We start from the raw sequence: 22,312 nt of genomic DNA on the forward strand, positions 1-22,312 counted from the left end.
TGTGGAAGTTGATGAATGCATGGTATTCATGTCCGCCACTAGATGTCCCTGCACGCCATCTATTGGAGGACCACGAACACACGGACAGGTAATTAATCCGTTGCTCAGAAACGTGGGCTATATAAACCATGTACTATGATACACATATACTCTATAATCACTACATCAAGTGTAGTCGCCTGGTATTAAATGACACGCTGTTCAGGCGACATATTGGACCAATTGAACTCATCCCTTTCTGTGGGGCCCGACTGCCATGCCTTTATCAATGGGCTGCAGATTCGTCGTTGTGTCAACAGAACAATGTTTCAGCCACCGTTCCCAATCAAAAGACTGCGTTTGACGTCAGAGCTCAATGCGGTTGGCGATGCTCTTGTGCTGCCTTTCGGTGGTCCTCGGAAGGACCGAACTCGGAGCTTCCAAATAGAGCATGCAACTTGTCAAACTTGTCCCGCAGGAAAACGAACAATGATAACAACAATAGTGTAAAAGAGATATGACAACAACATCTTGTTCGATGTCACAATCGAACAAGATGCATAACAGTGGACACATTTTCTGCGCAAGCGTACGACGACTCCCCCCACAGTTAATTAAAAACCGACGCTGTGTTCCGGTACCTGAAGGCAGCACAGCAGCGCCACTGCCGCGGCTGGGAGGAAACGGCGACTCGGACTCGGCTTCCAGCGACGCGATGCCTCTTCTCAAAGAAGAACCCCGGGCATAGGCACCCAGAGGCACCCACACGCGCCCTCCGAGTCCCTGGCAGTTTGCGATACGCTTCAGTAGAGAGCGGAGGCACCGGGCTCGGGTCTTTATGTTTACCGGAGAGTAACTTTAGCTCAACAAGCTAACCTCAGCTAGCCGTGTGTGCCCGTCCGGACCGTCGGAAGCCGCTACATGGGTCTGTTCACGGGTTCTTGCTGAGCGCGGTTCGTAGATCTCCCGGAGACGGTTTCACGCGGAGCAACAGAAGCGGTTCACGCCAGTCAGCCGGTGAGCAGCGACCGCATATGAATCACTGAACGATGAGCTAGCCCCGGTAACGGGAGGCTAGCCCCGGAAACGAGAGGCTAGCCCCGGTTACGGGAGGCTAATGGTAGTTATTCAGGGCCCGTTATGCAGCTAACTTCTGCAGGAGTCTGTCAAACGGCTGCCTGTGCGTCCAGCTCAAGAAAGCTGTTTATCACAGGTCTGGAGACCGGGTTACTGCTGCAGCACGAGGCAGTTAGCTAGCCATGGGGGGTCGGCATCCTGTCAACACGAACCTAGAGAGCCTCTGTGATGCACGTTCACATGTGTGATTCAGACTTTACACTGAGATGAACCTGACTCTTGTTTGGCATTGTGTTCAGATAGGGTCAGGTTCATGGTTGTGTTCTGTGTGACGTTATCTTTGTTTATTGACCTGTGTGTGTGCTTCCTGTCATCTAGGAAGCTGGAGCCATGGGTTTCTCCCTCAGCCTTCGATGAACTCAACTACGCTGGACCCGCACAATTCAGCCAAGCCGCCCTTCTCCCCGTCTCCCCCCTCTCCAGCTATGGCGGGCTTCAAGCGGGGCTACGATGGCAAGATCGCCGGCCTGTACGACCTGGACAAGACGCTGGGACGCGGCCACTTTGCCGTGGTCAAGCTGGCACGCCACGTCTTCACTGGGGAGAAAGTGGCGGTAAAGGTGATCGACAAGACCAAGCTCGACACCGTAGCCACGGGCCACCTGTTCCAGGAGGTTCGCTGCATGAAGCTGGTCCAGCACCCCAACATTGTGCGCCTTTATGAAGTGATAGACACCCAGACCAAGCTTTACCTCATCCTGGAGCTTGGCGATGGAGGGGATATGTTTGACTACATCATGAAACATGAGGAAGGCCTGAACGAGGAGCTGGCGAAGAAATATTTCGCCCAAATCGTCCACGCCATCTCCTACTGCCACCGGCTGCATGTGGTGCACAGGGACCTCAAGCCAGAGAACGTGGTGTTCTTTGAGAAGCAAGGGCTTGTCAAGCTCACCGACTTTGGATTCAGCAACAAGTTTCAGCCAGGGAAAAAGCTGACGACCAGTTGTGGATCTCTGGCGTACTCTGCACCGGAAATCCTGCTGGGTGATGAGTATGATGCTCCAGCCGTAGGTATGAAAAACATGTGGGCGGATGAATGATGCTAATGCGATGAAATGAGTCACACTGTTAATTGAGAAAATGGCAGAGAGAAACAGCGCAGCAGCTTTTTGATTCATCCACTTTCTGAAGGTCTGGTGCCTTCTTGCTCCATTGATTGGTTTAAGTTGACTGTACTGGGCTGGTTCCCCGTGGCACTAACTCAGTGTCCAGTCCACCTATTTAGTCCCTCACCTCCCGAAAAAGAACATCCCAGTGTCAAAAGACAGGCTTCTGGCATCAAACTACACAGGATGTCTTTGTCAAAGTCCTATTAAGACACAGCTTTCAGCATAGTGGTGTAATGAGGTTGGAAGTGTGGCTGACACCTGTTTCACACGTTTTTATTGTCACACCTTGCTGTCACACCATGTCTGTTGGTTTGCTCACAAAGCGCTAGCACGGCACCATTTGCATTTAGATCGCACGGAGCCTATGCCAGGGCTCCGTGCAACGGAATAATCCCAGTTGGACTTGTTTTTCGAAGACTGTGTGTACCATTAGCAATATGCTGCTTACAGTACTTGACGTTGATCATTCTGCAGGCCGCCGAGGGCCATGTGTGACAAGGTCAGCTCTATTAACACTGATGTCGATGGGTGTCTCATTGCACCGAATTAACTGGCTCATTGATTTTCTACGAGGCTTGACAGCGCGCAGACAAACAGATCGCGTGTCCGTCCATTTACTGATATGATATCTCTCACATCGAGTAGCTTGAACGACGGCAAGAACACAGGACTAAGTCCAGCTTGTGAATTGGATAACGAGATGTGTCCACTTAAGCTTGTTGTTTGGCCGGTGTGGTTGCTCATGTCGTGTTAATCCTGAAGGGAGTCTGAAATCAGTCTCATGGTGCGTTTGTGCACGTATAAAATGCTTTGAGGTAGTCCACTAGGCATCATTTGTTTCCCTTGTTTCGGTCACGGTTCTCACCAAATTAATGGGTGCGCCACGGGCTATGAGGAACCTGTGGTTACTTTTCTCATTGACCTTTAAACACACATACTCACTCATCCTACAATAACATTGATATGGCATGTTTGACCCAGTGAAGGGAGGTATATGCTCTGTGAGCAATTGTTCACAGAGGAAGTCCTCCACAGCGACCCGAAGAAGTCTCGCAAGCTCTTCGATGGATTATTCGGGAACCATGAAGCCGGTCTGAATGAGCAGCCCGCTGAGAATGCCAGGTTTATATGTGTTGCTTTAGGGCTATTTAAATATCGCTGTTGGGGTCGGAACCTGAACCAGACATCCGTAACGGGGACAATGGGCAAAGCAACTGAAGACGTTTTGATTCTGGAGTAAAAAGTTTGACTAGCCGTCGACTCCTCCCAAAATCAATTTGCACTCTGCAAATTTGATTTATCTGACACAAACCAGATAAACCTGAAAAACCAAAACATATTTTTAATGAAGTCCAGGAAGGCGAAACATTCCGGCAAAGACTTATATTTACTTTGATGAAGAAATAACACAGATATTTGCCATATTTAAGTATTTTTTTTTCTTTATCCAAAATGAAACCAATTTGCTACCTCTTATGTGACCACCCTTTTATTATCAACAACACCTTGTTTGATATTTGATCACCGCAGGCTGTGAACAAGATGAGTTGATCGTGAAGGCACTCAAAGTCTCTGCTGCTCTCTGGGGACGATGTAGGTTAATGACATGTTCTTCAAAAGAGGCCCATCTTCACGTCTCCTCTGTTTTGATATCAAGCCTTCTGAAGGGTTGTGAAAGAGAACTCCAGTCTCTTAGTTCTTGATCACATGGTTTGCCCAACTGTTGAGGTCATCATTTATCGTGCACCATCCTCCCCATTGATCGAGCTGTACGTCAGGGTCGGGTCGCTGTCATACGCCTTCTTTCATTCCACATGTGTAGCGTGCCACCGCACTGCTCGGTGTTATTGATAGTCACTGGATGTTTGCAGCTCGCTGTATTTTAATGTGCTGAGCCGTGCGGTTTATGGGCTGTTCGTCTGCCAGGTAGCTGTTGTGTATGCTATGCACTGAGGTTCTACTCCTGGCTGTACTATCCAGCCACAGCCCTCTGCAGTGGTTGTAGGGTTGAGAGTACTTGGAGCCGCTGATGGCCACTCTCTGGTACGATGCTGTCTGTGCTCAGTTTAGTTCTGTTGTGCCTGTGATGCTGTGGTCCGAGCCATTAGCCTTGTGTGTCTTTGGCTCTGAAAAATGACTGTAATGAGATGAAGGGGCTTATTGTGTGCACTCGTGTTGTCACAACACACAACACACAATGCCTTGAAAAATATAGATTTTTTTCGATACCACAGGAAGAAGTTGACACAACATCAAGTGCATAACACGTATATGTTTGTGTATATGTGTGTTGCTGCCAATAAGATGGGTAGAACAGTTAATCCAGGCTATTGTTTGGACTGGCCAGGACTGTGTTGACACAGTCTGGCTCGCTTTGATTGGAACCCATTCATCTGGTTCCCACCGCTGGGCGAAGACCAGCCCCCTCATTGTCTGGACCTTCTTTCTACCATAAACCAACTGTTGTTGAATGATTTCACTGGAATGGTAATACTAGTTTGCATGATGGCTCACTAGGTTATTGTGTGTTGTCTTGGATCACACAGAATTAAATGAGTAACTTTCGTGTCTTGAGACATTTTGTGTTTTTTTTTTTAAATTATTTTTTACCAATCTGCCCCGTTGATTCAGTTTTTGTAATACATTTTTTTCTGATTCCAATTTTTCTTTCGAAGAACTAGAATCGACAATTCTTTCACCACCATCCTAAAGTCAGCGTTAACTTAGAAAATAGGAGATTTTACTTTTATTTAAATATTTACTTTTCTGAAAAAAGATTCTTGGCATTAGCAGTTAAATGATGTATGTTAAGCTTCTTGGAGCGAACGTCAGTGTTAGGAAGTTGGTCAGGTCATAATTCCTTTTATTCAAGTTTCTCTCCCATAACTGTATTTTTACAAGATGACATTTGAATACATCATGATAGCGTTATAATGTACCTTCTCCCAATACGATAATGACATTAATTACAATATAATGACATCAGTATCTTAGAGTTTACTGTTGCTTATTTAGTCATTGTCGCTGGTCTGCACTCTGTTTGTGCATCCCATAATGTGTGGAACAATGTCCATCACAACCCCTCTGTCCTGGTTTCTGGGGTCCCTCAGGTCCTGTTGACTCTGGTGTGTGGTCAGGGTCACAGAATGCCTTGTATGGCCCTGCTTGTTTCGCTGCTATGACAGGATATCCAATGGGAACCAAAACAGACACAACACTGGTGTTGATGTTATCTGGCTCAGCGTTTCACCGCAGAGTGTTTAAAGTGAACCCTGGTGTATAATAGTAATACGCAGCTACCGGTTCAGGACAACCTCTGAGTAGAGACTCTTTGACGCAGGATGAAGAGCTGGTTCCTCCCTGAGGATTTGCAGGTTGGATTGTGAGTGCAACGCATCGACGCTCCCACACCTTCATTTATCTTTGAGCTGCATTTTGCTCGGTGTACGAGGTTATTTGTTTACGGCCGACCAGGACACCCACATACACTGACACACACTGACACACACTCGCACACGCACACAGTGTCACTGAAAGTTTGCAGGAATTGTGCGCAGACAAACAGGTCCTTCAGGATTTAAAAAAGATTTAACGACGGCTCTGTTGTGTCCCACTGACGGTAAACCAGTGTGCACAAAAGCAACCTTATGCAATTCAGCCGTCATTCATTTTCATCCCTTGCACCATTTGCTTTTCTTACCTTGAAATGTCAAAAATGTCTTCTTTGAAAAAGGCATTTGCTGCTGTCTTTCAAGTAATTGGCCAATCATTATTGTTTAGCTTTTATTAGCTCAAGCTAGGGCTGTAACAGTACACACGATTCACTCTGGTATGTACCTCTGTTTCGGGTTCACGGTTCAGTAGGTTTTTATCCGAGCTACACCGCAAGCTAATCCTGCTCACTGGCAGATGCATTGCGTCACAAGCGTTTTTTTTATTTGCACAGTGGAACCCACTTCTAGCGATCACGATTAGCGGATGAATATAATAACCTTTTTTTTAAAAGTATTTCTTAATGCAGATGACCATCAAATTGATTTGTACAATTGTCACTTGAGTATAAAGTAATGAAACAGACCGCTTCGCTATTTACTCACTCGCAGCCAAGTCTTCTGCCTTTCCCCTCACACGAGAGCCCGCTTGGGGAGGCTTTCGCTCACAACGTTCCTCCACGTTATGTGTTAAAACACCCTAATAAAAAAAAAATATATATATATATATATATATATGCTGGATCGAAAGGCCTCGAGGACGTGGGAATGCCAGAACACGTTGCCTACGTCACATTCTACATCCATCAAAACCGGTGTTGCGAATGAAAATGAGTTGGCAGGCTGAGTTGGCTCGTTTCCCATTTGCTTCTGCTCCGGTGCACAATCTTAAACCGGTTTGATTTCAGGCAAACCGATGGCACGTGGCGCAGTAGCAGATCTAACCCCGTGTGTGTGTGTGTGTGTGTGTGTGTGTGTGTGTGTGTGTGTGTGTGTGTGTTAGAGCCAAGGGAGGATTGAGCCTACTTAGGCGTGGCGGCTGAGAGAGCAAATGGTCAGCTGTCAGTTTGTTGGATTAGTCAAAGCTCGCCGTGTTCCAGAGACTCGTTCAAACGGGGTGACAGGTGGCGACGGTCGGGAGCTAACTGCAATCGGCCTGGAGACACGACGACGCGCTCAAAGCTGCTGGACTTGATTTTCAGGATGAGAGCCCACATTGCTAACAGCCCAATTAGTCACAACAGTTCACGAATTGGACTAAAAGGCGTTTGCGTTTTTGCTGTGTGTTATATTCACTATATTTCTGCTGACGTATTCTTCTGTATCAGTCTGAACCCGAACGATCCCAATGTGTGTAACATCATCCTTAATTGTCCGTTCCACCAAATTGAGCGTTCAGGTTTTGAGAGACAGGTTTGACGGTTGCTTTCCACTGACACATGGACAGGTTGGACCTCCCTGCTCTCGTTTTGTTCTGGAGCCGATTTACAGTGCATATGCAATGCCATCTTCTTTTTTTCTTTTTTTTTTGCCTGCACTCCGTCCTCTGTAGCCGCTGCACTCTAAATTGCTTTAAACCCTCTTTCAGCACCGGCATGGAAAGCTTAGCGTGCACTTCAAAGTCATTAACATGTGTGGGTGGAAAAGGCCCTTTATGCTATTAGTGATTGTGATGGGCAACATATCTGCATTACTAAAGTCAGGATTATCTTCAACATGTCAGTTTAGGGTTAGCTTGACTCTGAGAATGCTGGTCATCTGGTTTTGAGTCCAGGTCCAAGTCTAACAGAGTCTCAAGCACCGCTGCTGTCTGTGGGAAGTTTGTGCAGCAACATTATAAAATGTGATATTAGTTCATGGCAAAGCATTCATATGAGAAGATTACACATGCACTACTACCAAAGTAAATAATGTACATGAAGTAAATGAAACAAGATACATTAGAACATTTTAGATTTTCCTAAAAGAAGGAAAATAAACTAGTGTTAGTCAGTATTTGTGGTCATGTTCTGGTTGTCAAACACAGGCCTAGGTACACATGCACGTGTGTGCACGTGATCGGGGTGGTCGCACCAAGAAAACCCCATCAAAATAAGCAATAACATTTTTTTTTTTCCCGTCATATTGCCATGGGTACTGACAAACGCCAAGCATACGGAGGACCTGCTACTGTAGCCACAGTACAACCCTTCACAGGTACTTGGTCCATGGGTCTGAATCTGTTGCTGCTCCTAAACCAGCTTCAGAGGAACAACGGAGCCTGAGCTGGGTGTTCTGTTCTGTTCCAACCCCACTGCAACATGTACGCAGTGAGGAGAATGGTTCCTGCTGATGTTCGGCCTGCTGTGTTTCAGGGCCGCCGCCGTCTTTCTTTAAAGATGCTCAACAATGTTGTCTCGCTGCTGCTTGGAGTCGCCGCCAACTTTAGCCAAACTGGACAGTGATGTTGTGGTTTTTGATTGAGAAAAAACTCCAGTGTAGAATTTAGGAATTGCAGTCCCTCAGAGAAGTGAGCGGATACCAAAGTTAAAGTGAAATATTGTTGTTTTTTTCTCCTAAACATTTAATTCAATATGTCTTGATTTAAAACACACAAATGAACCAGCGGCTGTGATGCCGTCCCTTGGGCTCTTAGCCGTGCTTGTGTGTACAAGCGGCAGGACACTCCTGTGTCGAGGTGAGACTTTTTTTCAATTCAGTTTATTTTGTATAGCCCAAAATTATAAATTATCCTCAGAGTGCTCTGTACACATACGACATCCAAGAAAAACTCTCCAAAAAAACCCAGAAGAAAAAAAACATGTTGAAACATGTTCATAAGAGCAGAGCGCTGATGGTTACGGGGAAACTGGAGCCAGAGCATGAACCACAAATCATCCGTTTCGTAACTGAACGCCCACGAGAATAAAATGGAGCTCGTCAGACATTTGTGTAACTGTCATGTTGGTCTTCCTGCTGTCAGATAGGACTCAAGGCCAACGTCTGGGTAATTATGTGCTGTTCTGGGTAATTAAATGTGCAAAAGAGAAATGATGGATTAATGGAAGTTTATATCCAAATTTGTGTTTTTTTTCTCTTGATTTTCTTTTTGCCATGCTAAAAAAAACACTTGTCTATGAAATACCTCAACTATTGGATGAACAACCATGGCATTAGCTGCACACATCCTGGCAGAATGACCTTTTTTATATTATTAGGTCATCGTTATTGATGCATTAACATGTAAGCGGTACTTAAAAAGCTGCAGCTGGTAACTTGAGTCAAAAATACCTGTTTTGTCATATTTGTTGAAACGTCACTATATTTTCCTGACATGAGACGGATGAGAAGATTCCACCGAGCCTGAAGGCAAACGACCAATCGGAGTCGGTAACGGAGTCACAGCAGCTCGGGAACGCCGATCAAATATGGATCAAGATTCATGTTTCAAATGTTTTCAGAAACACGTTTTAGTTGCCGTTTAGCTGAGTTGGGTCTGGCCGGTGGGCAGAGCTTGGTTTCGGCTCGGGGTCACAACATCTGTGGATTATCTCCCAGTGTCCTTAACGGTTTCTGATCACTTTGGTCCATTTTACTACCGATCACTTTAGGTGCCGCCAGTGGCTAACGGCACAACGAGACACAGGGAATAAAGTTCCGGATGTAGGCTGGAGAAGGACACTGTCACATGCTGACAATCCCAGAGCTGTATTTGCATGCGTGCCTGTGCATTTTAGGAGGAGGTGACCTTGTGAATGGAAGCATTTCATCTCTTTTATGTTTTTGTTTTTCTTATTTTAACCCAATTCTGCCAACCCCATTAGTGTTGAATCCTCATCATGGTCATTAGAGCTGCCAATAATGATGTCTGTTTTTCTCCCAGCCAGAGTGATGTGGCTCTGCTTGGCTGCTGAACAAGGGGACATGAATTCACAGATGTTTGTATGTGATCGTATGAGTATCTAAGTACTTCTACTTGGGCTGTTGGTTTAGAAGGTGTGTGTGTGTGTGTGTGTGTGTGTGTGTGTGTGTGTGTGTGTGTGTGTGTGTGTGTGTGTGTGTGTGTGTGTGTGTGTGTGTGTGTGTGTGTGTGTGTGTGTGTGTGTGTGTGTGTGTGTGTGTGTGTGTGTGTGTGTGTGTGTGTGTGTGTGTGTGTGTGTGTGTGTGTGTGTGTGTCATATTATAAGTAGTGTAGGAGCTGCAGCAGGTCTAACCTGTGTGTGTGTGTGGTTAAACTAGCCCTGGGTATACGCACACTTGAATAAGCGCAGGGGAATTGATTTGACATCCATGACCCACGTTGGCATGACAACATTGTGCATGAGAGCTTAGGTTTTGGGTTTCGATGAAATTGACCGAATGTGCTCACAACCCCTTCTTTGTTCCAGCTGCGAGGGCATGGGATTGGTTTAAGCGCCCCGGGGTTCACTTGTCAGACTCTCACACTTCCTCCATCTCTGCGGTGCACCAGACTCTAATTGCACATCCCACTTCCCCTTAATGATCTCCTCGCTTCCATTCAGCGGCGTCTTTTCCATCGAAGTCACCTTGAGAGAAGGAAGGGGTACGGAGGGAAAACATGTCGGCTGTCGGTGGGCTTTATCTTATTGGTTGGTGCCTTGGGGTTTATTTCTGAACAGATGATATAATCCACAGCCCAAAGTCACTAATATTACCTCCCACCCATCGGTTAGAGCGCCGGGCATTGACATAGTGGCCAAACCATAGAATTACAACTTCCTGGTCCACCACATGATGCCATTTGGAAAAAAAGATAATTAGGACCAAACATTGAGATACAGACGGGTTGTCGGGACCGCAATAACTCAGGAACACCTGGTGTAGACTGCATCTCTTCAGATGGCTCTGCACACCGGACTGTTGGAGCTGCGTTCCACCAAAGCCTGCTCTATTGTGATTGACAACAATACTTTGTTTGGACTACGAACAGAAACCAGAGCTTCCAGCACTAAAATCTCACCCTTTTGCCCACAGATTCTACATATGAATCCGTCATCTGCTTATAGAGATTACTTCCCACTTAAATAAAATGTTAATTCAGAATGAAATCCCCATTTAGACTTTGTGAAGATTCAGTGTATTTCATCAGAATTTTGTCCAGTTGGCTGTTAACAGTACGATATTCATGGCTTCTTTTGTAGATTCCATGTCGTAAAGAAAGAACTTGCTATTCCATCCATCCAGACATGTTTGTAATATTGTGTGTACGGTTTGATTCTATATGCTGTAAAGCCAGCAGTACACATGGATTCAGGTTGCACTTCTGTTTGGTTCCCTTGTGCCTCAGATATCTGGAGTCTGGGTGTGATCCTGTTCATGTTGGTATGTGGCCAGCCGCCCTTCCAGGAAGCCAACGACAGCGAGACTCTCACCATGATCATGGACTGTAAATACACTGTGCCGGCCCACGTCTCCAGCGCCTGCAAAGAGTGAGTAACACACACACACACACACACACACGTGCACTCGCGCGCCGTGCTCAGTCTACTCTGTTTCTCACGGGTTGCATTGGGAATACATCTCTCCGTGTCAGGCCTACACCGTAATCACATCACATTCAGTTGGCGTGGCCTGTTGAGTGTCACCAGGCTGCACTGAGTGTAGCTGGCTCTCCTGATCTCACTCTGTTTGGCCCTTTTTAGGTGAAGACTCAACCTGCACACAGCGGGACAAATATTGAATATTAGTACAGTAATTGTGTTTTCCATGAGCAACCTTCATTGTTTTAATACATTACTACACACTAGTTCACACTGCAACCTCTGACTTTAAAAAGTGAAGCCGACGCTTCATGCACAGATAAATACTGTAATAGCCTCAGCATTTGAAAAAGTTTGAATCTCAGTCAGCGTCGGAACACAATTTCAACTCTATTAGTAGTTTTGTGGAGCTGGACCGCCACCGGCTCGCCACAGTAGCTTGCTCGTTTTTTCCGAAACCCTGCAGACCAATGTTGCTCCAGTGGCCTACACACACGCGCACACACACACACACACACACACACACGCACGTTCCACGCTCATTCAGTCATCCATCCATCCATCCATTTTCAATACCGCTTATCCTCATTAGGGTCGCGGGGGCGCTGGAGCCTATACCAGCTGACATAGGGCGAAGGCAGGGGACACCCTGGACAGGCCGCCAGTCCATCGAGGGCACATGTAGGGACATACAACCATTCACTCTCACATTCACACCTATGGGCAATTTAGAGATCAATTAACCTGCAGCATGTCTTTGGACTGTGGGAGGAAGCCGGAGAGCCCGGAGAGAACCCACGCTGCCACGGGGAGAACATGCAAACTCCACACAGAAGGACCGCTCCGACTGGGAATCGAACCCGCGGCCCTCTTGCTGTGAGGCGACAGTGCTAGCCACTACACCACCGTGCAGCCCGCTCATTCAGTCAGGCAGATAAATTAGCAGTTGCGTAATTCACCATTTGCGTTTTTAAAATTCTAATTTAGTACTAATTAATTCTCTCCAGATACACGGCCGGGATTTTTTTTGTGTAGCCAGAATTAATCAAGAAATTATTCACAATCGGAGACCAGACCCTTGTGCATCCACTATGGAGCTTATTTATACCTTACTTGGGATTCCAACATGTCAATCAGTGGCTCGGAGGCCTGCTGCAGGACTGCTTGTAGAGAGACGCACACACCCAAACAGACGTGGGGAGCTGCTGTTACCATCCATCGACGCAATGTGCTCATGAGTGGATGTCATGGGCAGCAGCCAAGGCATCCGAGCCCGTGTGCTCAGCATGTTGTGAAGGCAAGTTCTTGTTTTCCACACCGAGTATTTTTAGACACAGGAAATAAACGCTCATCTCCTCCGAGTCCAAGGAGAGATGCGACTAGATATGAAGTGCTAAGCCGAAGCAGCTGCGATCAATTCGATGGGCTTTGGCTTCAGAGCAGAAGCGCTGTTGGTCGCATGCTGTGTCCGGAGCTTTAGGCTTTTTTTCTTGCCACGTCACTCAACGGGTGAATTATCCGTGCCAGGTTTGGGTTCTCCAGCCAGACTCTGCTGATGCTGCAGTGCTTCTAAGGCTTCGTTCTCTTAATGGTGTCAATCAGGCCTAATCAATCGTTTGTGGAGTTCATCCACCACAGTCCAGTCAATAAGAAGCAAAGACTCATCCAAGGATGTAATGCGTAGACGGCACTTCAACCCGCTCTTTGTTCGGGACGCCTACTCCAAACGAAACTGCCCATTGGTTCTTTTTCATTATTTTGTGGGGGAAAAGACAATAAATTAGGAAAATAATTGACATTTGCTTTATTATTCTTGTATATTTCTTGAAAAAAGATTATTTAAAATACATTCATACATAACTTTTAAAGTGCCGACAGCAGAACCATTAACTCCGGACCTTTATCAATACTCCACGTTTTATTCATTTAGTGCTGGTCCCCATTTGGAACTGGGTTTTCGGGGGGGCATCCCTAGTGTGGGTCACTTTCATTTGGTAGTGGCACTTGTTATTGTCTTTGCCACGTGGAGCACAGGGCAGTGTCCTGCACCAGTTCAGGGACTGAAGTTACCAGGTTAGAGGGACGAGTTTTAGACGGCAGCGTCATTAAGGTCGAGTTTGGTTTTCTTTTTGTGACGCACGTGTCCTCTAAATAAGGATTCCCATGAGGGTCCACATTCCTGTTCCCAGTGTGTATGTGAGCGGATGTCTCTGCTCTTCAGTCCCCGTCGTCTCACCAAAAGGCATTCACGCACCTCATTCAATGAGTTATTCGCCGGCTCCACACCATCCCAGCGCTGTTATTTTTTTTTGTCATCCTTGATTTTAATCTCTGGGGATTAGACTCTATATAAATAATTTTTTTCTTTTAAACAAGTAATTGTGCAGGCGATCCAAACGGAACACGATGTTCCTTCGTTTCCTCGCATCACTGTAAACGCCGCACGGGAGTGCACATAAACACTCCGGAGTTCACGCCGTGGCGTTGAACAAACATTCTGTGGCCGCGGGGGCCGCTCTGGGTACTTTTGGCAGTTTGCTTTGCATATTAAATTTTTTGGACCACTTCTGAATTCGATGGCTCAGTTTGAGTGAATGTGGCGCTTCACTGGCCACGCAGGTTAGAAGAAAACCACCGTAGTGTTCAAGGGGATTGTTGATAATGATATTTTTTATTTAGCTCACACATCCACATGTGCTTATTTTAACTTATTCATTAGGTTTTTTTAGTGTTGCATTGTTAAACTTTAGCCTATTATATTTGTTGTATCTATTTTTCAGGGTGCCTTTTTTTCTTCTTTTTTTAAACCTCCAGCCAGAGATGACCAATCAAAATGAGCTTTCTAGTCCAACTCAAGCTGATGAGCATCGACCCAACCGACCAATAAGATAAAAGGCGTCACTCATCACTCGTCTTTAATTTGTCTCAATACATGTCCATGCTCACGTATTCTCCAGTGAATCTCTATACACGTCATTGAGACAACTTGGTAGTACTGCAGGCAGTGGCCCCGCCTCTATCTCCCCCCCTTCAGGGAGCCCGGCTCCGACTAATCCCCAGCATGACTGACGGCGGAGCGCCGCTCTGCCGGGTCTGGGATCCTCTCGCCTCCATCCCATGGAGCACAAACACACTTGGATAAAGTAGGCAAAAGAAATTTACAAAAATGGATTCAGTCGAGCCCAAATGAGTCTGGGTTTCTCAGCTTTGTGTGTGAAGGGCGATGGGTTTGTTAGCTTCTTCTGTTCCACGCCCCTTGAGGCTAAAATCATGTACCGACCTGCAGTATTGTGGGTCATGCAGTCCACATGATACTCCTCAGTACAGATTGGTACATGTTAAATCCCCTCGTTAACCTTTTATAGTTATCTTTCCCCTTCCCTGTCAGTCTGTCGTCTGCCTAGCCATCTGCCTCATTAGGCAGATGATAAAGATGGCTTACCTCTGGATGCATGATGGGTATTTTCTCCACTATATTAATATTAGTCTCCCCACTAGATTTTCATTTCCATATCCCATCTAATCCTATTAAATTGCTATTTCAGATGTCAACAGTGTCATTTGTGTTGGATTTAAGCTCCCAGCTCTGAGCCAGTGTCTCACACAGTACATTATAGCCTCATCTGCTCTTCCTCCACATACGGTGTGTGGCCAAGACAGAACTTCAGCAGACGTGTTGCATAACTGCGACCAGCAGAGCCTGAGGATCATTTAGCATCATCATTAGATTCTACAATCAAGGGAATTTAAAGCCAATGATACAAATGTGGCAACAGATGGAAAGTGAATTGCCTGCTTTCCATCACTGGGTTGAGTTTAGTTCACCTGTGAGGTCCTAACGACGAGTTGTCAGGTGGTGAGAAGCATGATCGCAGGCGTTTGCCATGCATTATTCTCCAAAACACCAGAGGGCGTCCTTTAGGGGCCAGAGACGCATAAACTAGAGGTGTACCGGCATAAAGCCATAAACAAACCTCCACTTTGGCGAGGAGGGATTGTAGTTCTCTGTAAACTCATATCTCATATTCATGGGATACTCTTATTGTCCTTATACAAGCCCTGTACAGAAACAAGTCAAGTATTAAATGCACAACAAAGAAACAAGGGTTGAATGTCCTAAACTATTTGATTTGGCTGCAACATATTTAGATGTGTAAGCAGTCCTGTTTCTAAGGCATCTCAAAGCCTTCCCTGTATAATGGCATGTAAATAGTTTACTTCCTGTCAGCCACTGCATTAAAGAAACCCACAGAGGACGTTGTCATGTTTGAAAAGGTCTTCAGCCGAGAGGGGTTCCCTGTGGTTTCCACAACTCCCAAGGGAGTGATACATCTTCTCTCTAGTGGATTGCGTCTTGTCAGTTTCAGGAGTCGCATTCTCCCACTTCATTCTCCTTCATACCGTGTCGCCAATTTTAAGTGCACTAAATTAATAGTTTGGACTCAGAACTTGCTCCATTTTACCTGCGTTAAAATGGTTCATGTCCGCTGCCGATATGAGAGAGCAGAGCGCTGGAATCACAGCAGTCAGTCGTCAGTCGGTCTGACAGCACGGTCCTGATGGGTCTCCTCCCTCAGGCGGAAGAGACAGCCAGCGGAGCAGGTGGCGACCTGGTAAAGCAGTCAGTAAGCACGGGTACTTCACGAGCATGCACCTGGGGCCCTCAAGACCCAGGAGCCTCTATTCTTCTAGTCAATCAAAAGCGAGCGAGCGCTAGGTGTGCTAGCTCGCTAGTTCTTGCATCAATTGCGGTCTGATAAACAGTGGGTGGGTGCGGTTTAATCTAAAGTGGGTTGGAAAAACAATAGTCAACCAGAGCAGAATGTCCAGTTGGTATGATGGAGACCACATAAATATGATGGGGTGTAAAAAAAACTTTTTAATTGTGTGCTCATCTCTTTTATCCTCCCTCTCTTCCTATGCCTCTCCTCGCGGCTCCAGTCTGATAGACCGCATGCTTCAGAGGGATCCCAAGCGACGGGCCTCCCTGGAGGAGATCGAGAGCCACGCCTGGCTGCAGGGGGTCGACCCGTCCCCGGCCACCAAGTACAACACTCCCCTGGTCTCCCACAAGAGCCTGTCGGAGGAGGAGCACAACAGCATCATCCAGCGCATGGTGCTCGGAGACATCGCCGACCGCGAGGCCATCGTGGAGTAAGTTGTGCGATATCTTTTCCCTGTGGTGACGTTGGCAAAGCTCTGGAACTAGTCTTAGGTCACGCCTTTCCTTGGCCACTTGCCAAGTTTATTCAAATGTGACGAGCGCAAACCAGCTGCAGCTGTTTTCTTGGCCAGTCGAACCTGCTCATGAACACAATTTAATTTGCTGATTAAAAATGAACACAACGACTTTCAATAGCAACGGAGGAGATGAGCGGGTGGTGGTGCATGTTCTGCTGATGATGAGCTTTAAGGTCAAAACACACAGCGATTTATTGGACATGGTTTAATAAACTTAATTTATGTCATTACTTCATATCATGTCGTGGGTCATGACAATTAAGGGAACGGACAAATAGACAACCGATATCAGACATTTATTGTAATACAGAACATAAACTGAGAGGGAAAGCTGGGTGTGACCTCAGTCGTGTTTGTGTCATGATGATTAAAAGATTAAATATTGATTAAAAGATTATATAATATATAGACAAAACAGTCGATTAATTAACAAAACAATCTTCCGATTAATCAATGACAAAAATAGTCTTTGCAGCACTAGAAATATGTAGAAATCTGCGAATTCAGCCACATTTATTTTGTGCCGTGGTGTTGAAGGTATTAATTATTGTGACATTTAAAAGGTGAATGCCCTGGAGAACACAGAATATCATACGATTGATTATTTTTAATTGTCTCCAACACGCGTGTATTTCTTCTTCCTATTGTCCTTGGCTCTGTTCATCCCTCCGCCCACGTCCTGTTTGTAATAGTTGACACTATGTGACTGTTGTTTCAGAGCCCTGGAGACCAACAAGTACAACCATATCACAGCCACATACTACCTGCTAGCGGAGAGGATCCTGAGGGAGAAGCAGGAGAAGGAGGTCCAGACTCGCTCTTCCAGCCCCAGCAACATCAAGGCCCACTTCAGGTACAGGAACAAGCTCACATTTCACCTCATGCTGTGTGCAACACTCCAGTTTAGTTTTTTTTTTTTATTGAAGCAAAAAGATCACTGCTCATCATCATCATAACGAATATGTGAGTCACGGTACAAGCCGTGAAGAGAGTAGTTGACCTGTCTCACTCCACTGTCTGGCTCGCCTCAGCAGAGCCCTGCCACATTTGCTTATAAGGTTAGATCTCCAAAGGTTTCATTTCCATTTCTGGGTTCACTCGGCCTGCACCTGCTGGGCTGAGGAGAGGGAGTCGAAGAAGTAGGAGAGAAAATAGTCAACACATACTCATAACACTTGATGTTCCATCACATCCAGACTTAAAGGTGACAAATCAAAAGATCAAGTTTATTGCCTCCACGCTGCTCTCAACATGGCGATGGCTGAGCTCACAGCTAACCATGCTAACAGCGCTAACAACTACTACAGATCTGTGTTCGCCTTTACCTGGCCCCGGTTAGAGGAAAGTAAAGGGATGGATGGAACCAGAGGGCTTGGTGCTACGTTTCTGTGACGAGGCAGTGGGTTTTATAACCAGGCAGCAACCTCCGGTTCTGAGGAGTGAAGCCAATGTGGAAGTGTCTTAAAGCTGCATTCTCTCTCCTAACCACCAGGGGGCGACTCCTCTGGTTGTATAGAAGTCTATGCTCCATATCTTAAAGCTGCATTCTCTCTCCTAACCACCAGGGGGCGACTCCTCTGTTGTATAGAAGTCTATGCTTCATGTCTTAAAGCTGCATTCTCTCTACTGACCACCAGGGGGCGACTCCTCTGTTGTATAGAAGTCTATGCTTCATGTCTTAAAGCTGCATTCTCTCTACTGACCACCAGGGGGCGACTCCTCTGTTGTATAGAAGTCTATGTTTCATGTCTTAAAGCTGCATTCTCTCTACTGACCACCAGGGGGCGACTCCTCTGGTTGTATAGAAGTCTTCCCGTTCACTGTGAAGTGGCACATCCAAGTTCATAACTTTGGCTTCCACTCTTTGCTTCCTGCCAAACGTTGTTCCTCTTAAAAGGAAGCTGGATGGCATACGGTTATAAACAGAAACAAATAAGGAAGAGAGGAGTGAGGAGGCTTCAGCGGGACAGAAGTGAAACAAGTCTAAGAATAATGTGTTTGAATCTTTACATTCGCCATTCATTTTTAATGCCGTCTGAAATATGAGTCTCATCGTGGCCCCCTGCTGTCATACCTCCCCAGGCAGTCGTGGCCCACCAGAGTGGACATGCACCAGGACATAGAGGACAGCCTGGCGGCGTCCTCCATCTCCCACGCCGGCGGCCCCCAGTCCCCGGCCCGCAGCGCAGAGAATCTGCTCAACGGACACCGCTCCAAAGGGCTGATGGAGCTGGGCCGCCGCGGCGAGGAGACGGTGACCGACTCCCCGGGACATTCAGCACAGGTACCCCCGTCCCCACTGTCCCCATCACGCTCAGTTGGGAGTATTGGTTTTAAATCTCCATCTCATTCCAGGGAGCCTGTGCTGCCTCAGGCCCCACTCCTGGATCTGGTTCTGGTTCCACCAGGGCCCCCACTCCGTTCAGCCCAGCCACAGCCAAGCAGCGGATCTGCCTGTTTAGGTGGGATTCAGTTTCAGTGGTGGTGTTTATATGTCCATTTGTTAGTTAGGAATCATAGGTTATTTTTATTTGATAATAATCAGTCATGATTTTAGAAGTCTTCTGAATATTTCTATATTTTTGGACTGTGGATTCTTTAAATCTGATGGTAAATCATTGTTTTCTCTATAGACCGGTCAATCCGTTCTAACGGACTATTATTTGATGGTGTCAATAATCGTTTTATAATTTCATAATTGTCTGGCATGGCGTTGCTTTGTGTTTAGAAAAAGTCACAAGTCTTGTCCGTTTTCAGGGTGGAGGAGGACGAAGAGGAGGAGGAAGAGCGGGACCCAACCCGCCTCCCGGCTCAGGTGGTCCTGAGGCGCAAGCCCCCCTCCATCACCAACCGCCTCACCTCCAGGAAGAGCGCCCCCGTGCTCAACCAGATCTTCGAGGAGGAAGGGGAGTCAGACGATGACTTCGACATGGACGAGGGCCTGCCGCCCAAGCTCAGTCGCCTCAAGATGAATATGGCCGGGAGCGCGGCCGCCGTGGGCTCGGGAGCCGCCTCCTCCTCGTCCCCGGGGTCCACGCAGAAGCGCTACCACCGGCGCAAGAGCCAGGGGCGTGGCTCGTCGTGCTCCAGCTCCGAGACGAGCGACGACGACTCGGAGAGCCACCGGCGGCGTCTGGATAAAGACTCGGGCTTCGGTTACGGCTGGAACAGGAGGGACAGCAGCGAGGGGCCGCCCGGCAGCTCGGGGGGCAACGGGGGAGGCAGCAAACCTCCCGGAGAGGGAGGGGGAACCTCTGGTCCAGACAAGGAGAGTCCTCCAGGTGGTGGTGGCGAAACTGGAGGAGGTGGAGGTGGAGGTGGAGGTGGAGGAGGAGGAGCAGGAGGAAACGGAGGAGGAGGCGGCGGCAGCAAAGGACAAGACAGCCCCTCCAGTTGTTGTAACAACAGTAGCACCACTAGCCCCTCCCCCAGCGCTCTGACCCGCACGGCGAACCGCAGCACTGAGCTGGTGGAGAGCCTGAAGCTGATGAGCCTGTGCCTCAGCTCCCAGCTGCAGCATCACCGCGGGGGTCGGGGGGGGCGAGGAGGAGGGAAGTTCATCATAGACCCTCTCGGCCTCTCAGGAGGGCGCGTGAAAACCCAGGAGAAATCGGCCTGGAGGATGTGCATCGGCTCCACCGGGAGCCTGGACACCATCACCCTCCCCACCACTGCCGCCCTGCCGCGCACCCACGCCACGCACCACCACCACCACCACCACCACCACCGCAAAACGGCGCCGCACGGCAGGGACGCTCACAGCAACCTGAGCGCTCTGAAAAACGGCGTGCTTCAACTACCTCTATGTGAGAAGACCATTTCCGTCAACATCCAGCGGGGCGGGGGCTCCAGGGACGGCCTCCTCTGTACCTCAGCTCCGGCCAGCTGCTGCCAGGTCATCTGAAGCTGGACCCCCCCCCCCTCTTGTTTTTAACCTCTGTTCGTGTGTTTAGGACCCGGTTCTTTTGGTCCCCAACGGCCCACCAGACAACAGGATGTCACAAGTCTGATGGTTTTAGAACATGTTGGTAACTGGACATATCTAATCTGATTGAATGTGCACATCTTTTAGCTGTAACTGAGGTTATGAATCATTTGGAGAAAAGGTCAATATCATAAGTCGTAATTTTACAAAAGTTGTAATAATTTAGTCATTGAACCAAACTTTTTAAATATTTAGAAAGCCTTAATTTCATTTTTAAAAAGTCATACTTTTGATAAAGTTGTTACTTCTCAGGAAAGTTTCAATATTTCAAGAATAAAGTCAGACACAAACTTATTCTCATAATATTGTGACTTTCTTGAAAAGTTCTGACTTAATTCCACTAATTTTTCTTATATTTCTTACATTTATAATTACAACTTTATTCCCAAAACACTGTTTTCTCTCTCTAAATAATTACATTTTATTAATTTGTGTTCCTTCTTGTAGACCTAATACTCTGTGGTACTGTAACTGTACCACAGGTGTTGTACCATCAGAACCCACCCCCCCCATTTCTATGAATCCTTGCAGGAAGAGAGACGTTAGACGTTTTACATTTTTTAACTCCAGTCTGGACTCCATATTGCACTCAGACAATCCGTTTTGTGTTGTTTGAAAAAAATTAAATAAAATGATTTCCACTAGAATGAATTCAGCTCATCCGTCAAACCACCATTACGTTTGGACAGTGTCTCTTTATTTAAAGGTGCAGTGTCTCTTCATTTAAAGGGACAGTGTCTCTTTATTTAAAGGTGCCGTGTCTCTTTATTTAAAGGTGCCGTGTCTCTTCATTTAAAGGGACAGTGTCTCTTTATTTAAAGGTGCAGTGTCTCTTCATTTAAAGGGACAGTGTCTCTTCATTTTAAGAGGCTCTTGTTCAGTGAGTCAGCAGGAGAAACTTATCGTGGAGAGAGATCATATTACTGCTGACCTTACATTTTAAATGTGTCACTGATAAAGAAAATGAGTCTGCCCCGCCCCCCTCCCCCCTGTTGGCTTCTGTCCCGCGGAGTATGTATATATAAAGTATGTTAAAAAGTAAATTTTATTTTTTAAAAACTTGTACATTTTTGTTCGGTGCAATCTGCTGTTTGGAAAAGTGTGTGTGTGTGTGTGTGTGTGTGGGTGGGGGGGGGGGGGGGGGGGGGGAGGAAGAGGAGAGAGTCTCATTGGTTAGAATGAGGGGAAACAAAAAGTTTAAGAAGCTTGTGCAGCTTTAAGAGGAGCTGGCAATAAGCTCAACGTGTGTTGCAGCTATCTGTACAGAAACATTTTATTAGTTATATTCCAAACTTGTGCAGCCTCACAACAACCACGTTGGACTGAAAAGGAAAAGCTTTGAAATGTTTGAAATATGTCTCTCTGTTTGTCTTTTTAAAACCAAATGTAAATAGAGTTGTAAATATGATCTAGAACAGCGGCGTGAACCCTTTGGTGCACAGCTGTCAGTCATCTAGCCTTATGATAATTAGTAGACTGTCTCAAACTGTCAGGTGCTCTCCAGGTGACGTGCATGTGTTTAAATGGGGGGTGACAGACATGTTACTGGACCAAAAAGCAGCAGGAAAGAAGAAAATAACTAAAAAAAGAAAGAAAAATTGGACCGGACAGAAATATTCAGTGTATAATTCTGTAGTTGATACCTGTCGTCAGAAGTTACATATAGCTATTGTAATATCAAGAAATAAAATGTGGAATACTGTCTTCTGAGTCTTTCTTGGTCGGTTCCTTTATTAGTTTTGTTATAAAGCTGATATGGAAGGTCTCCTCCAGCTCCTGAGGAGGCCAAGGCTGTGAGGTGTTGAGGTACCAGACCAGCTGTCCTTCAGAGATCTGGCCTCAAACAGGAAGTAAGTGGCGAGATTCAGTTCAATAAGGTTTGAATCT

The 22,312-nt window shown here is 46.6% G+C and overlaps 1 protein-coding gene across 1 annotated transcript; it reads left to right on the forward strand.

Moving 5' to 3' along the window:
- Positions 1-621: 621 nt before the first annotated feature.
- Positions 622-22,127, forward strand: snrka (SNF related kinase a). The gene is made up of 8 exons (XM_034528759.1): positions 622-996; positions 1,435-2,130; positions 11,007-11,148; positions 16,141-16,353; positions 17,159-17,293; positions 18,523-18,724; positions 18,796-18,902; positions 19,198-22,127. The coding sequence occupies exons 2-8, from the start codon at positions 1,470-1,472 to the stop codon at positions 20,342-20,344; spliced, it is 2,607 nt and encodes an 868-aa protein (XP_034384650.1). The 5' UTR covers positions 622-996; positions 1,435-1,469; the 3' UTR covers positions 20,345-22,127.
- The last annotated feature ends 185 nt before the right edge of the window (positions 22,128-22,312 follow it).

This window comes from Cyclopterus lumpus, chromosome 25, assembly GCF_009769545.1.
Source record: "Cyclopterus lumpus isolate fCycLum1 chromosome 25, fCycLum1.pri, whole genome shotgun sequence".
Classification (NCBI taxonomy): Eukaryota; Metazoa; Chordata; class Actinopteri; order Perciformes; family Cyclopteridae; genus Cyclopterus; species Cyclopterus lumpus.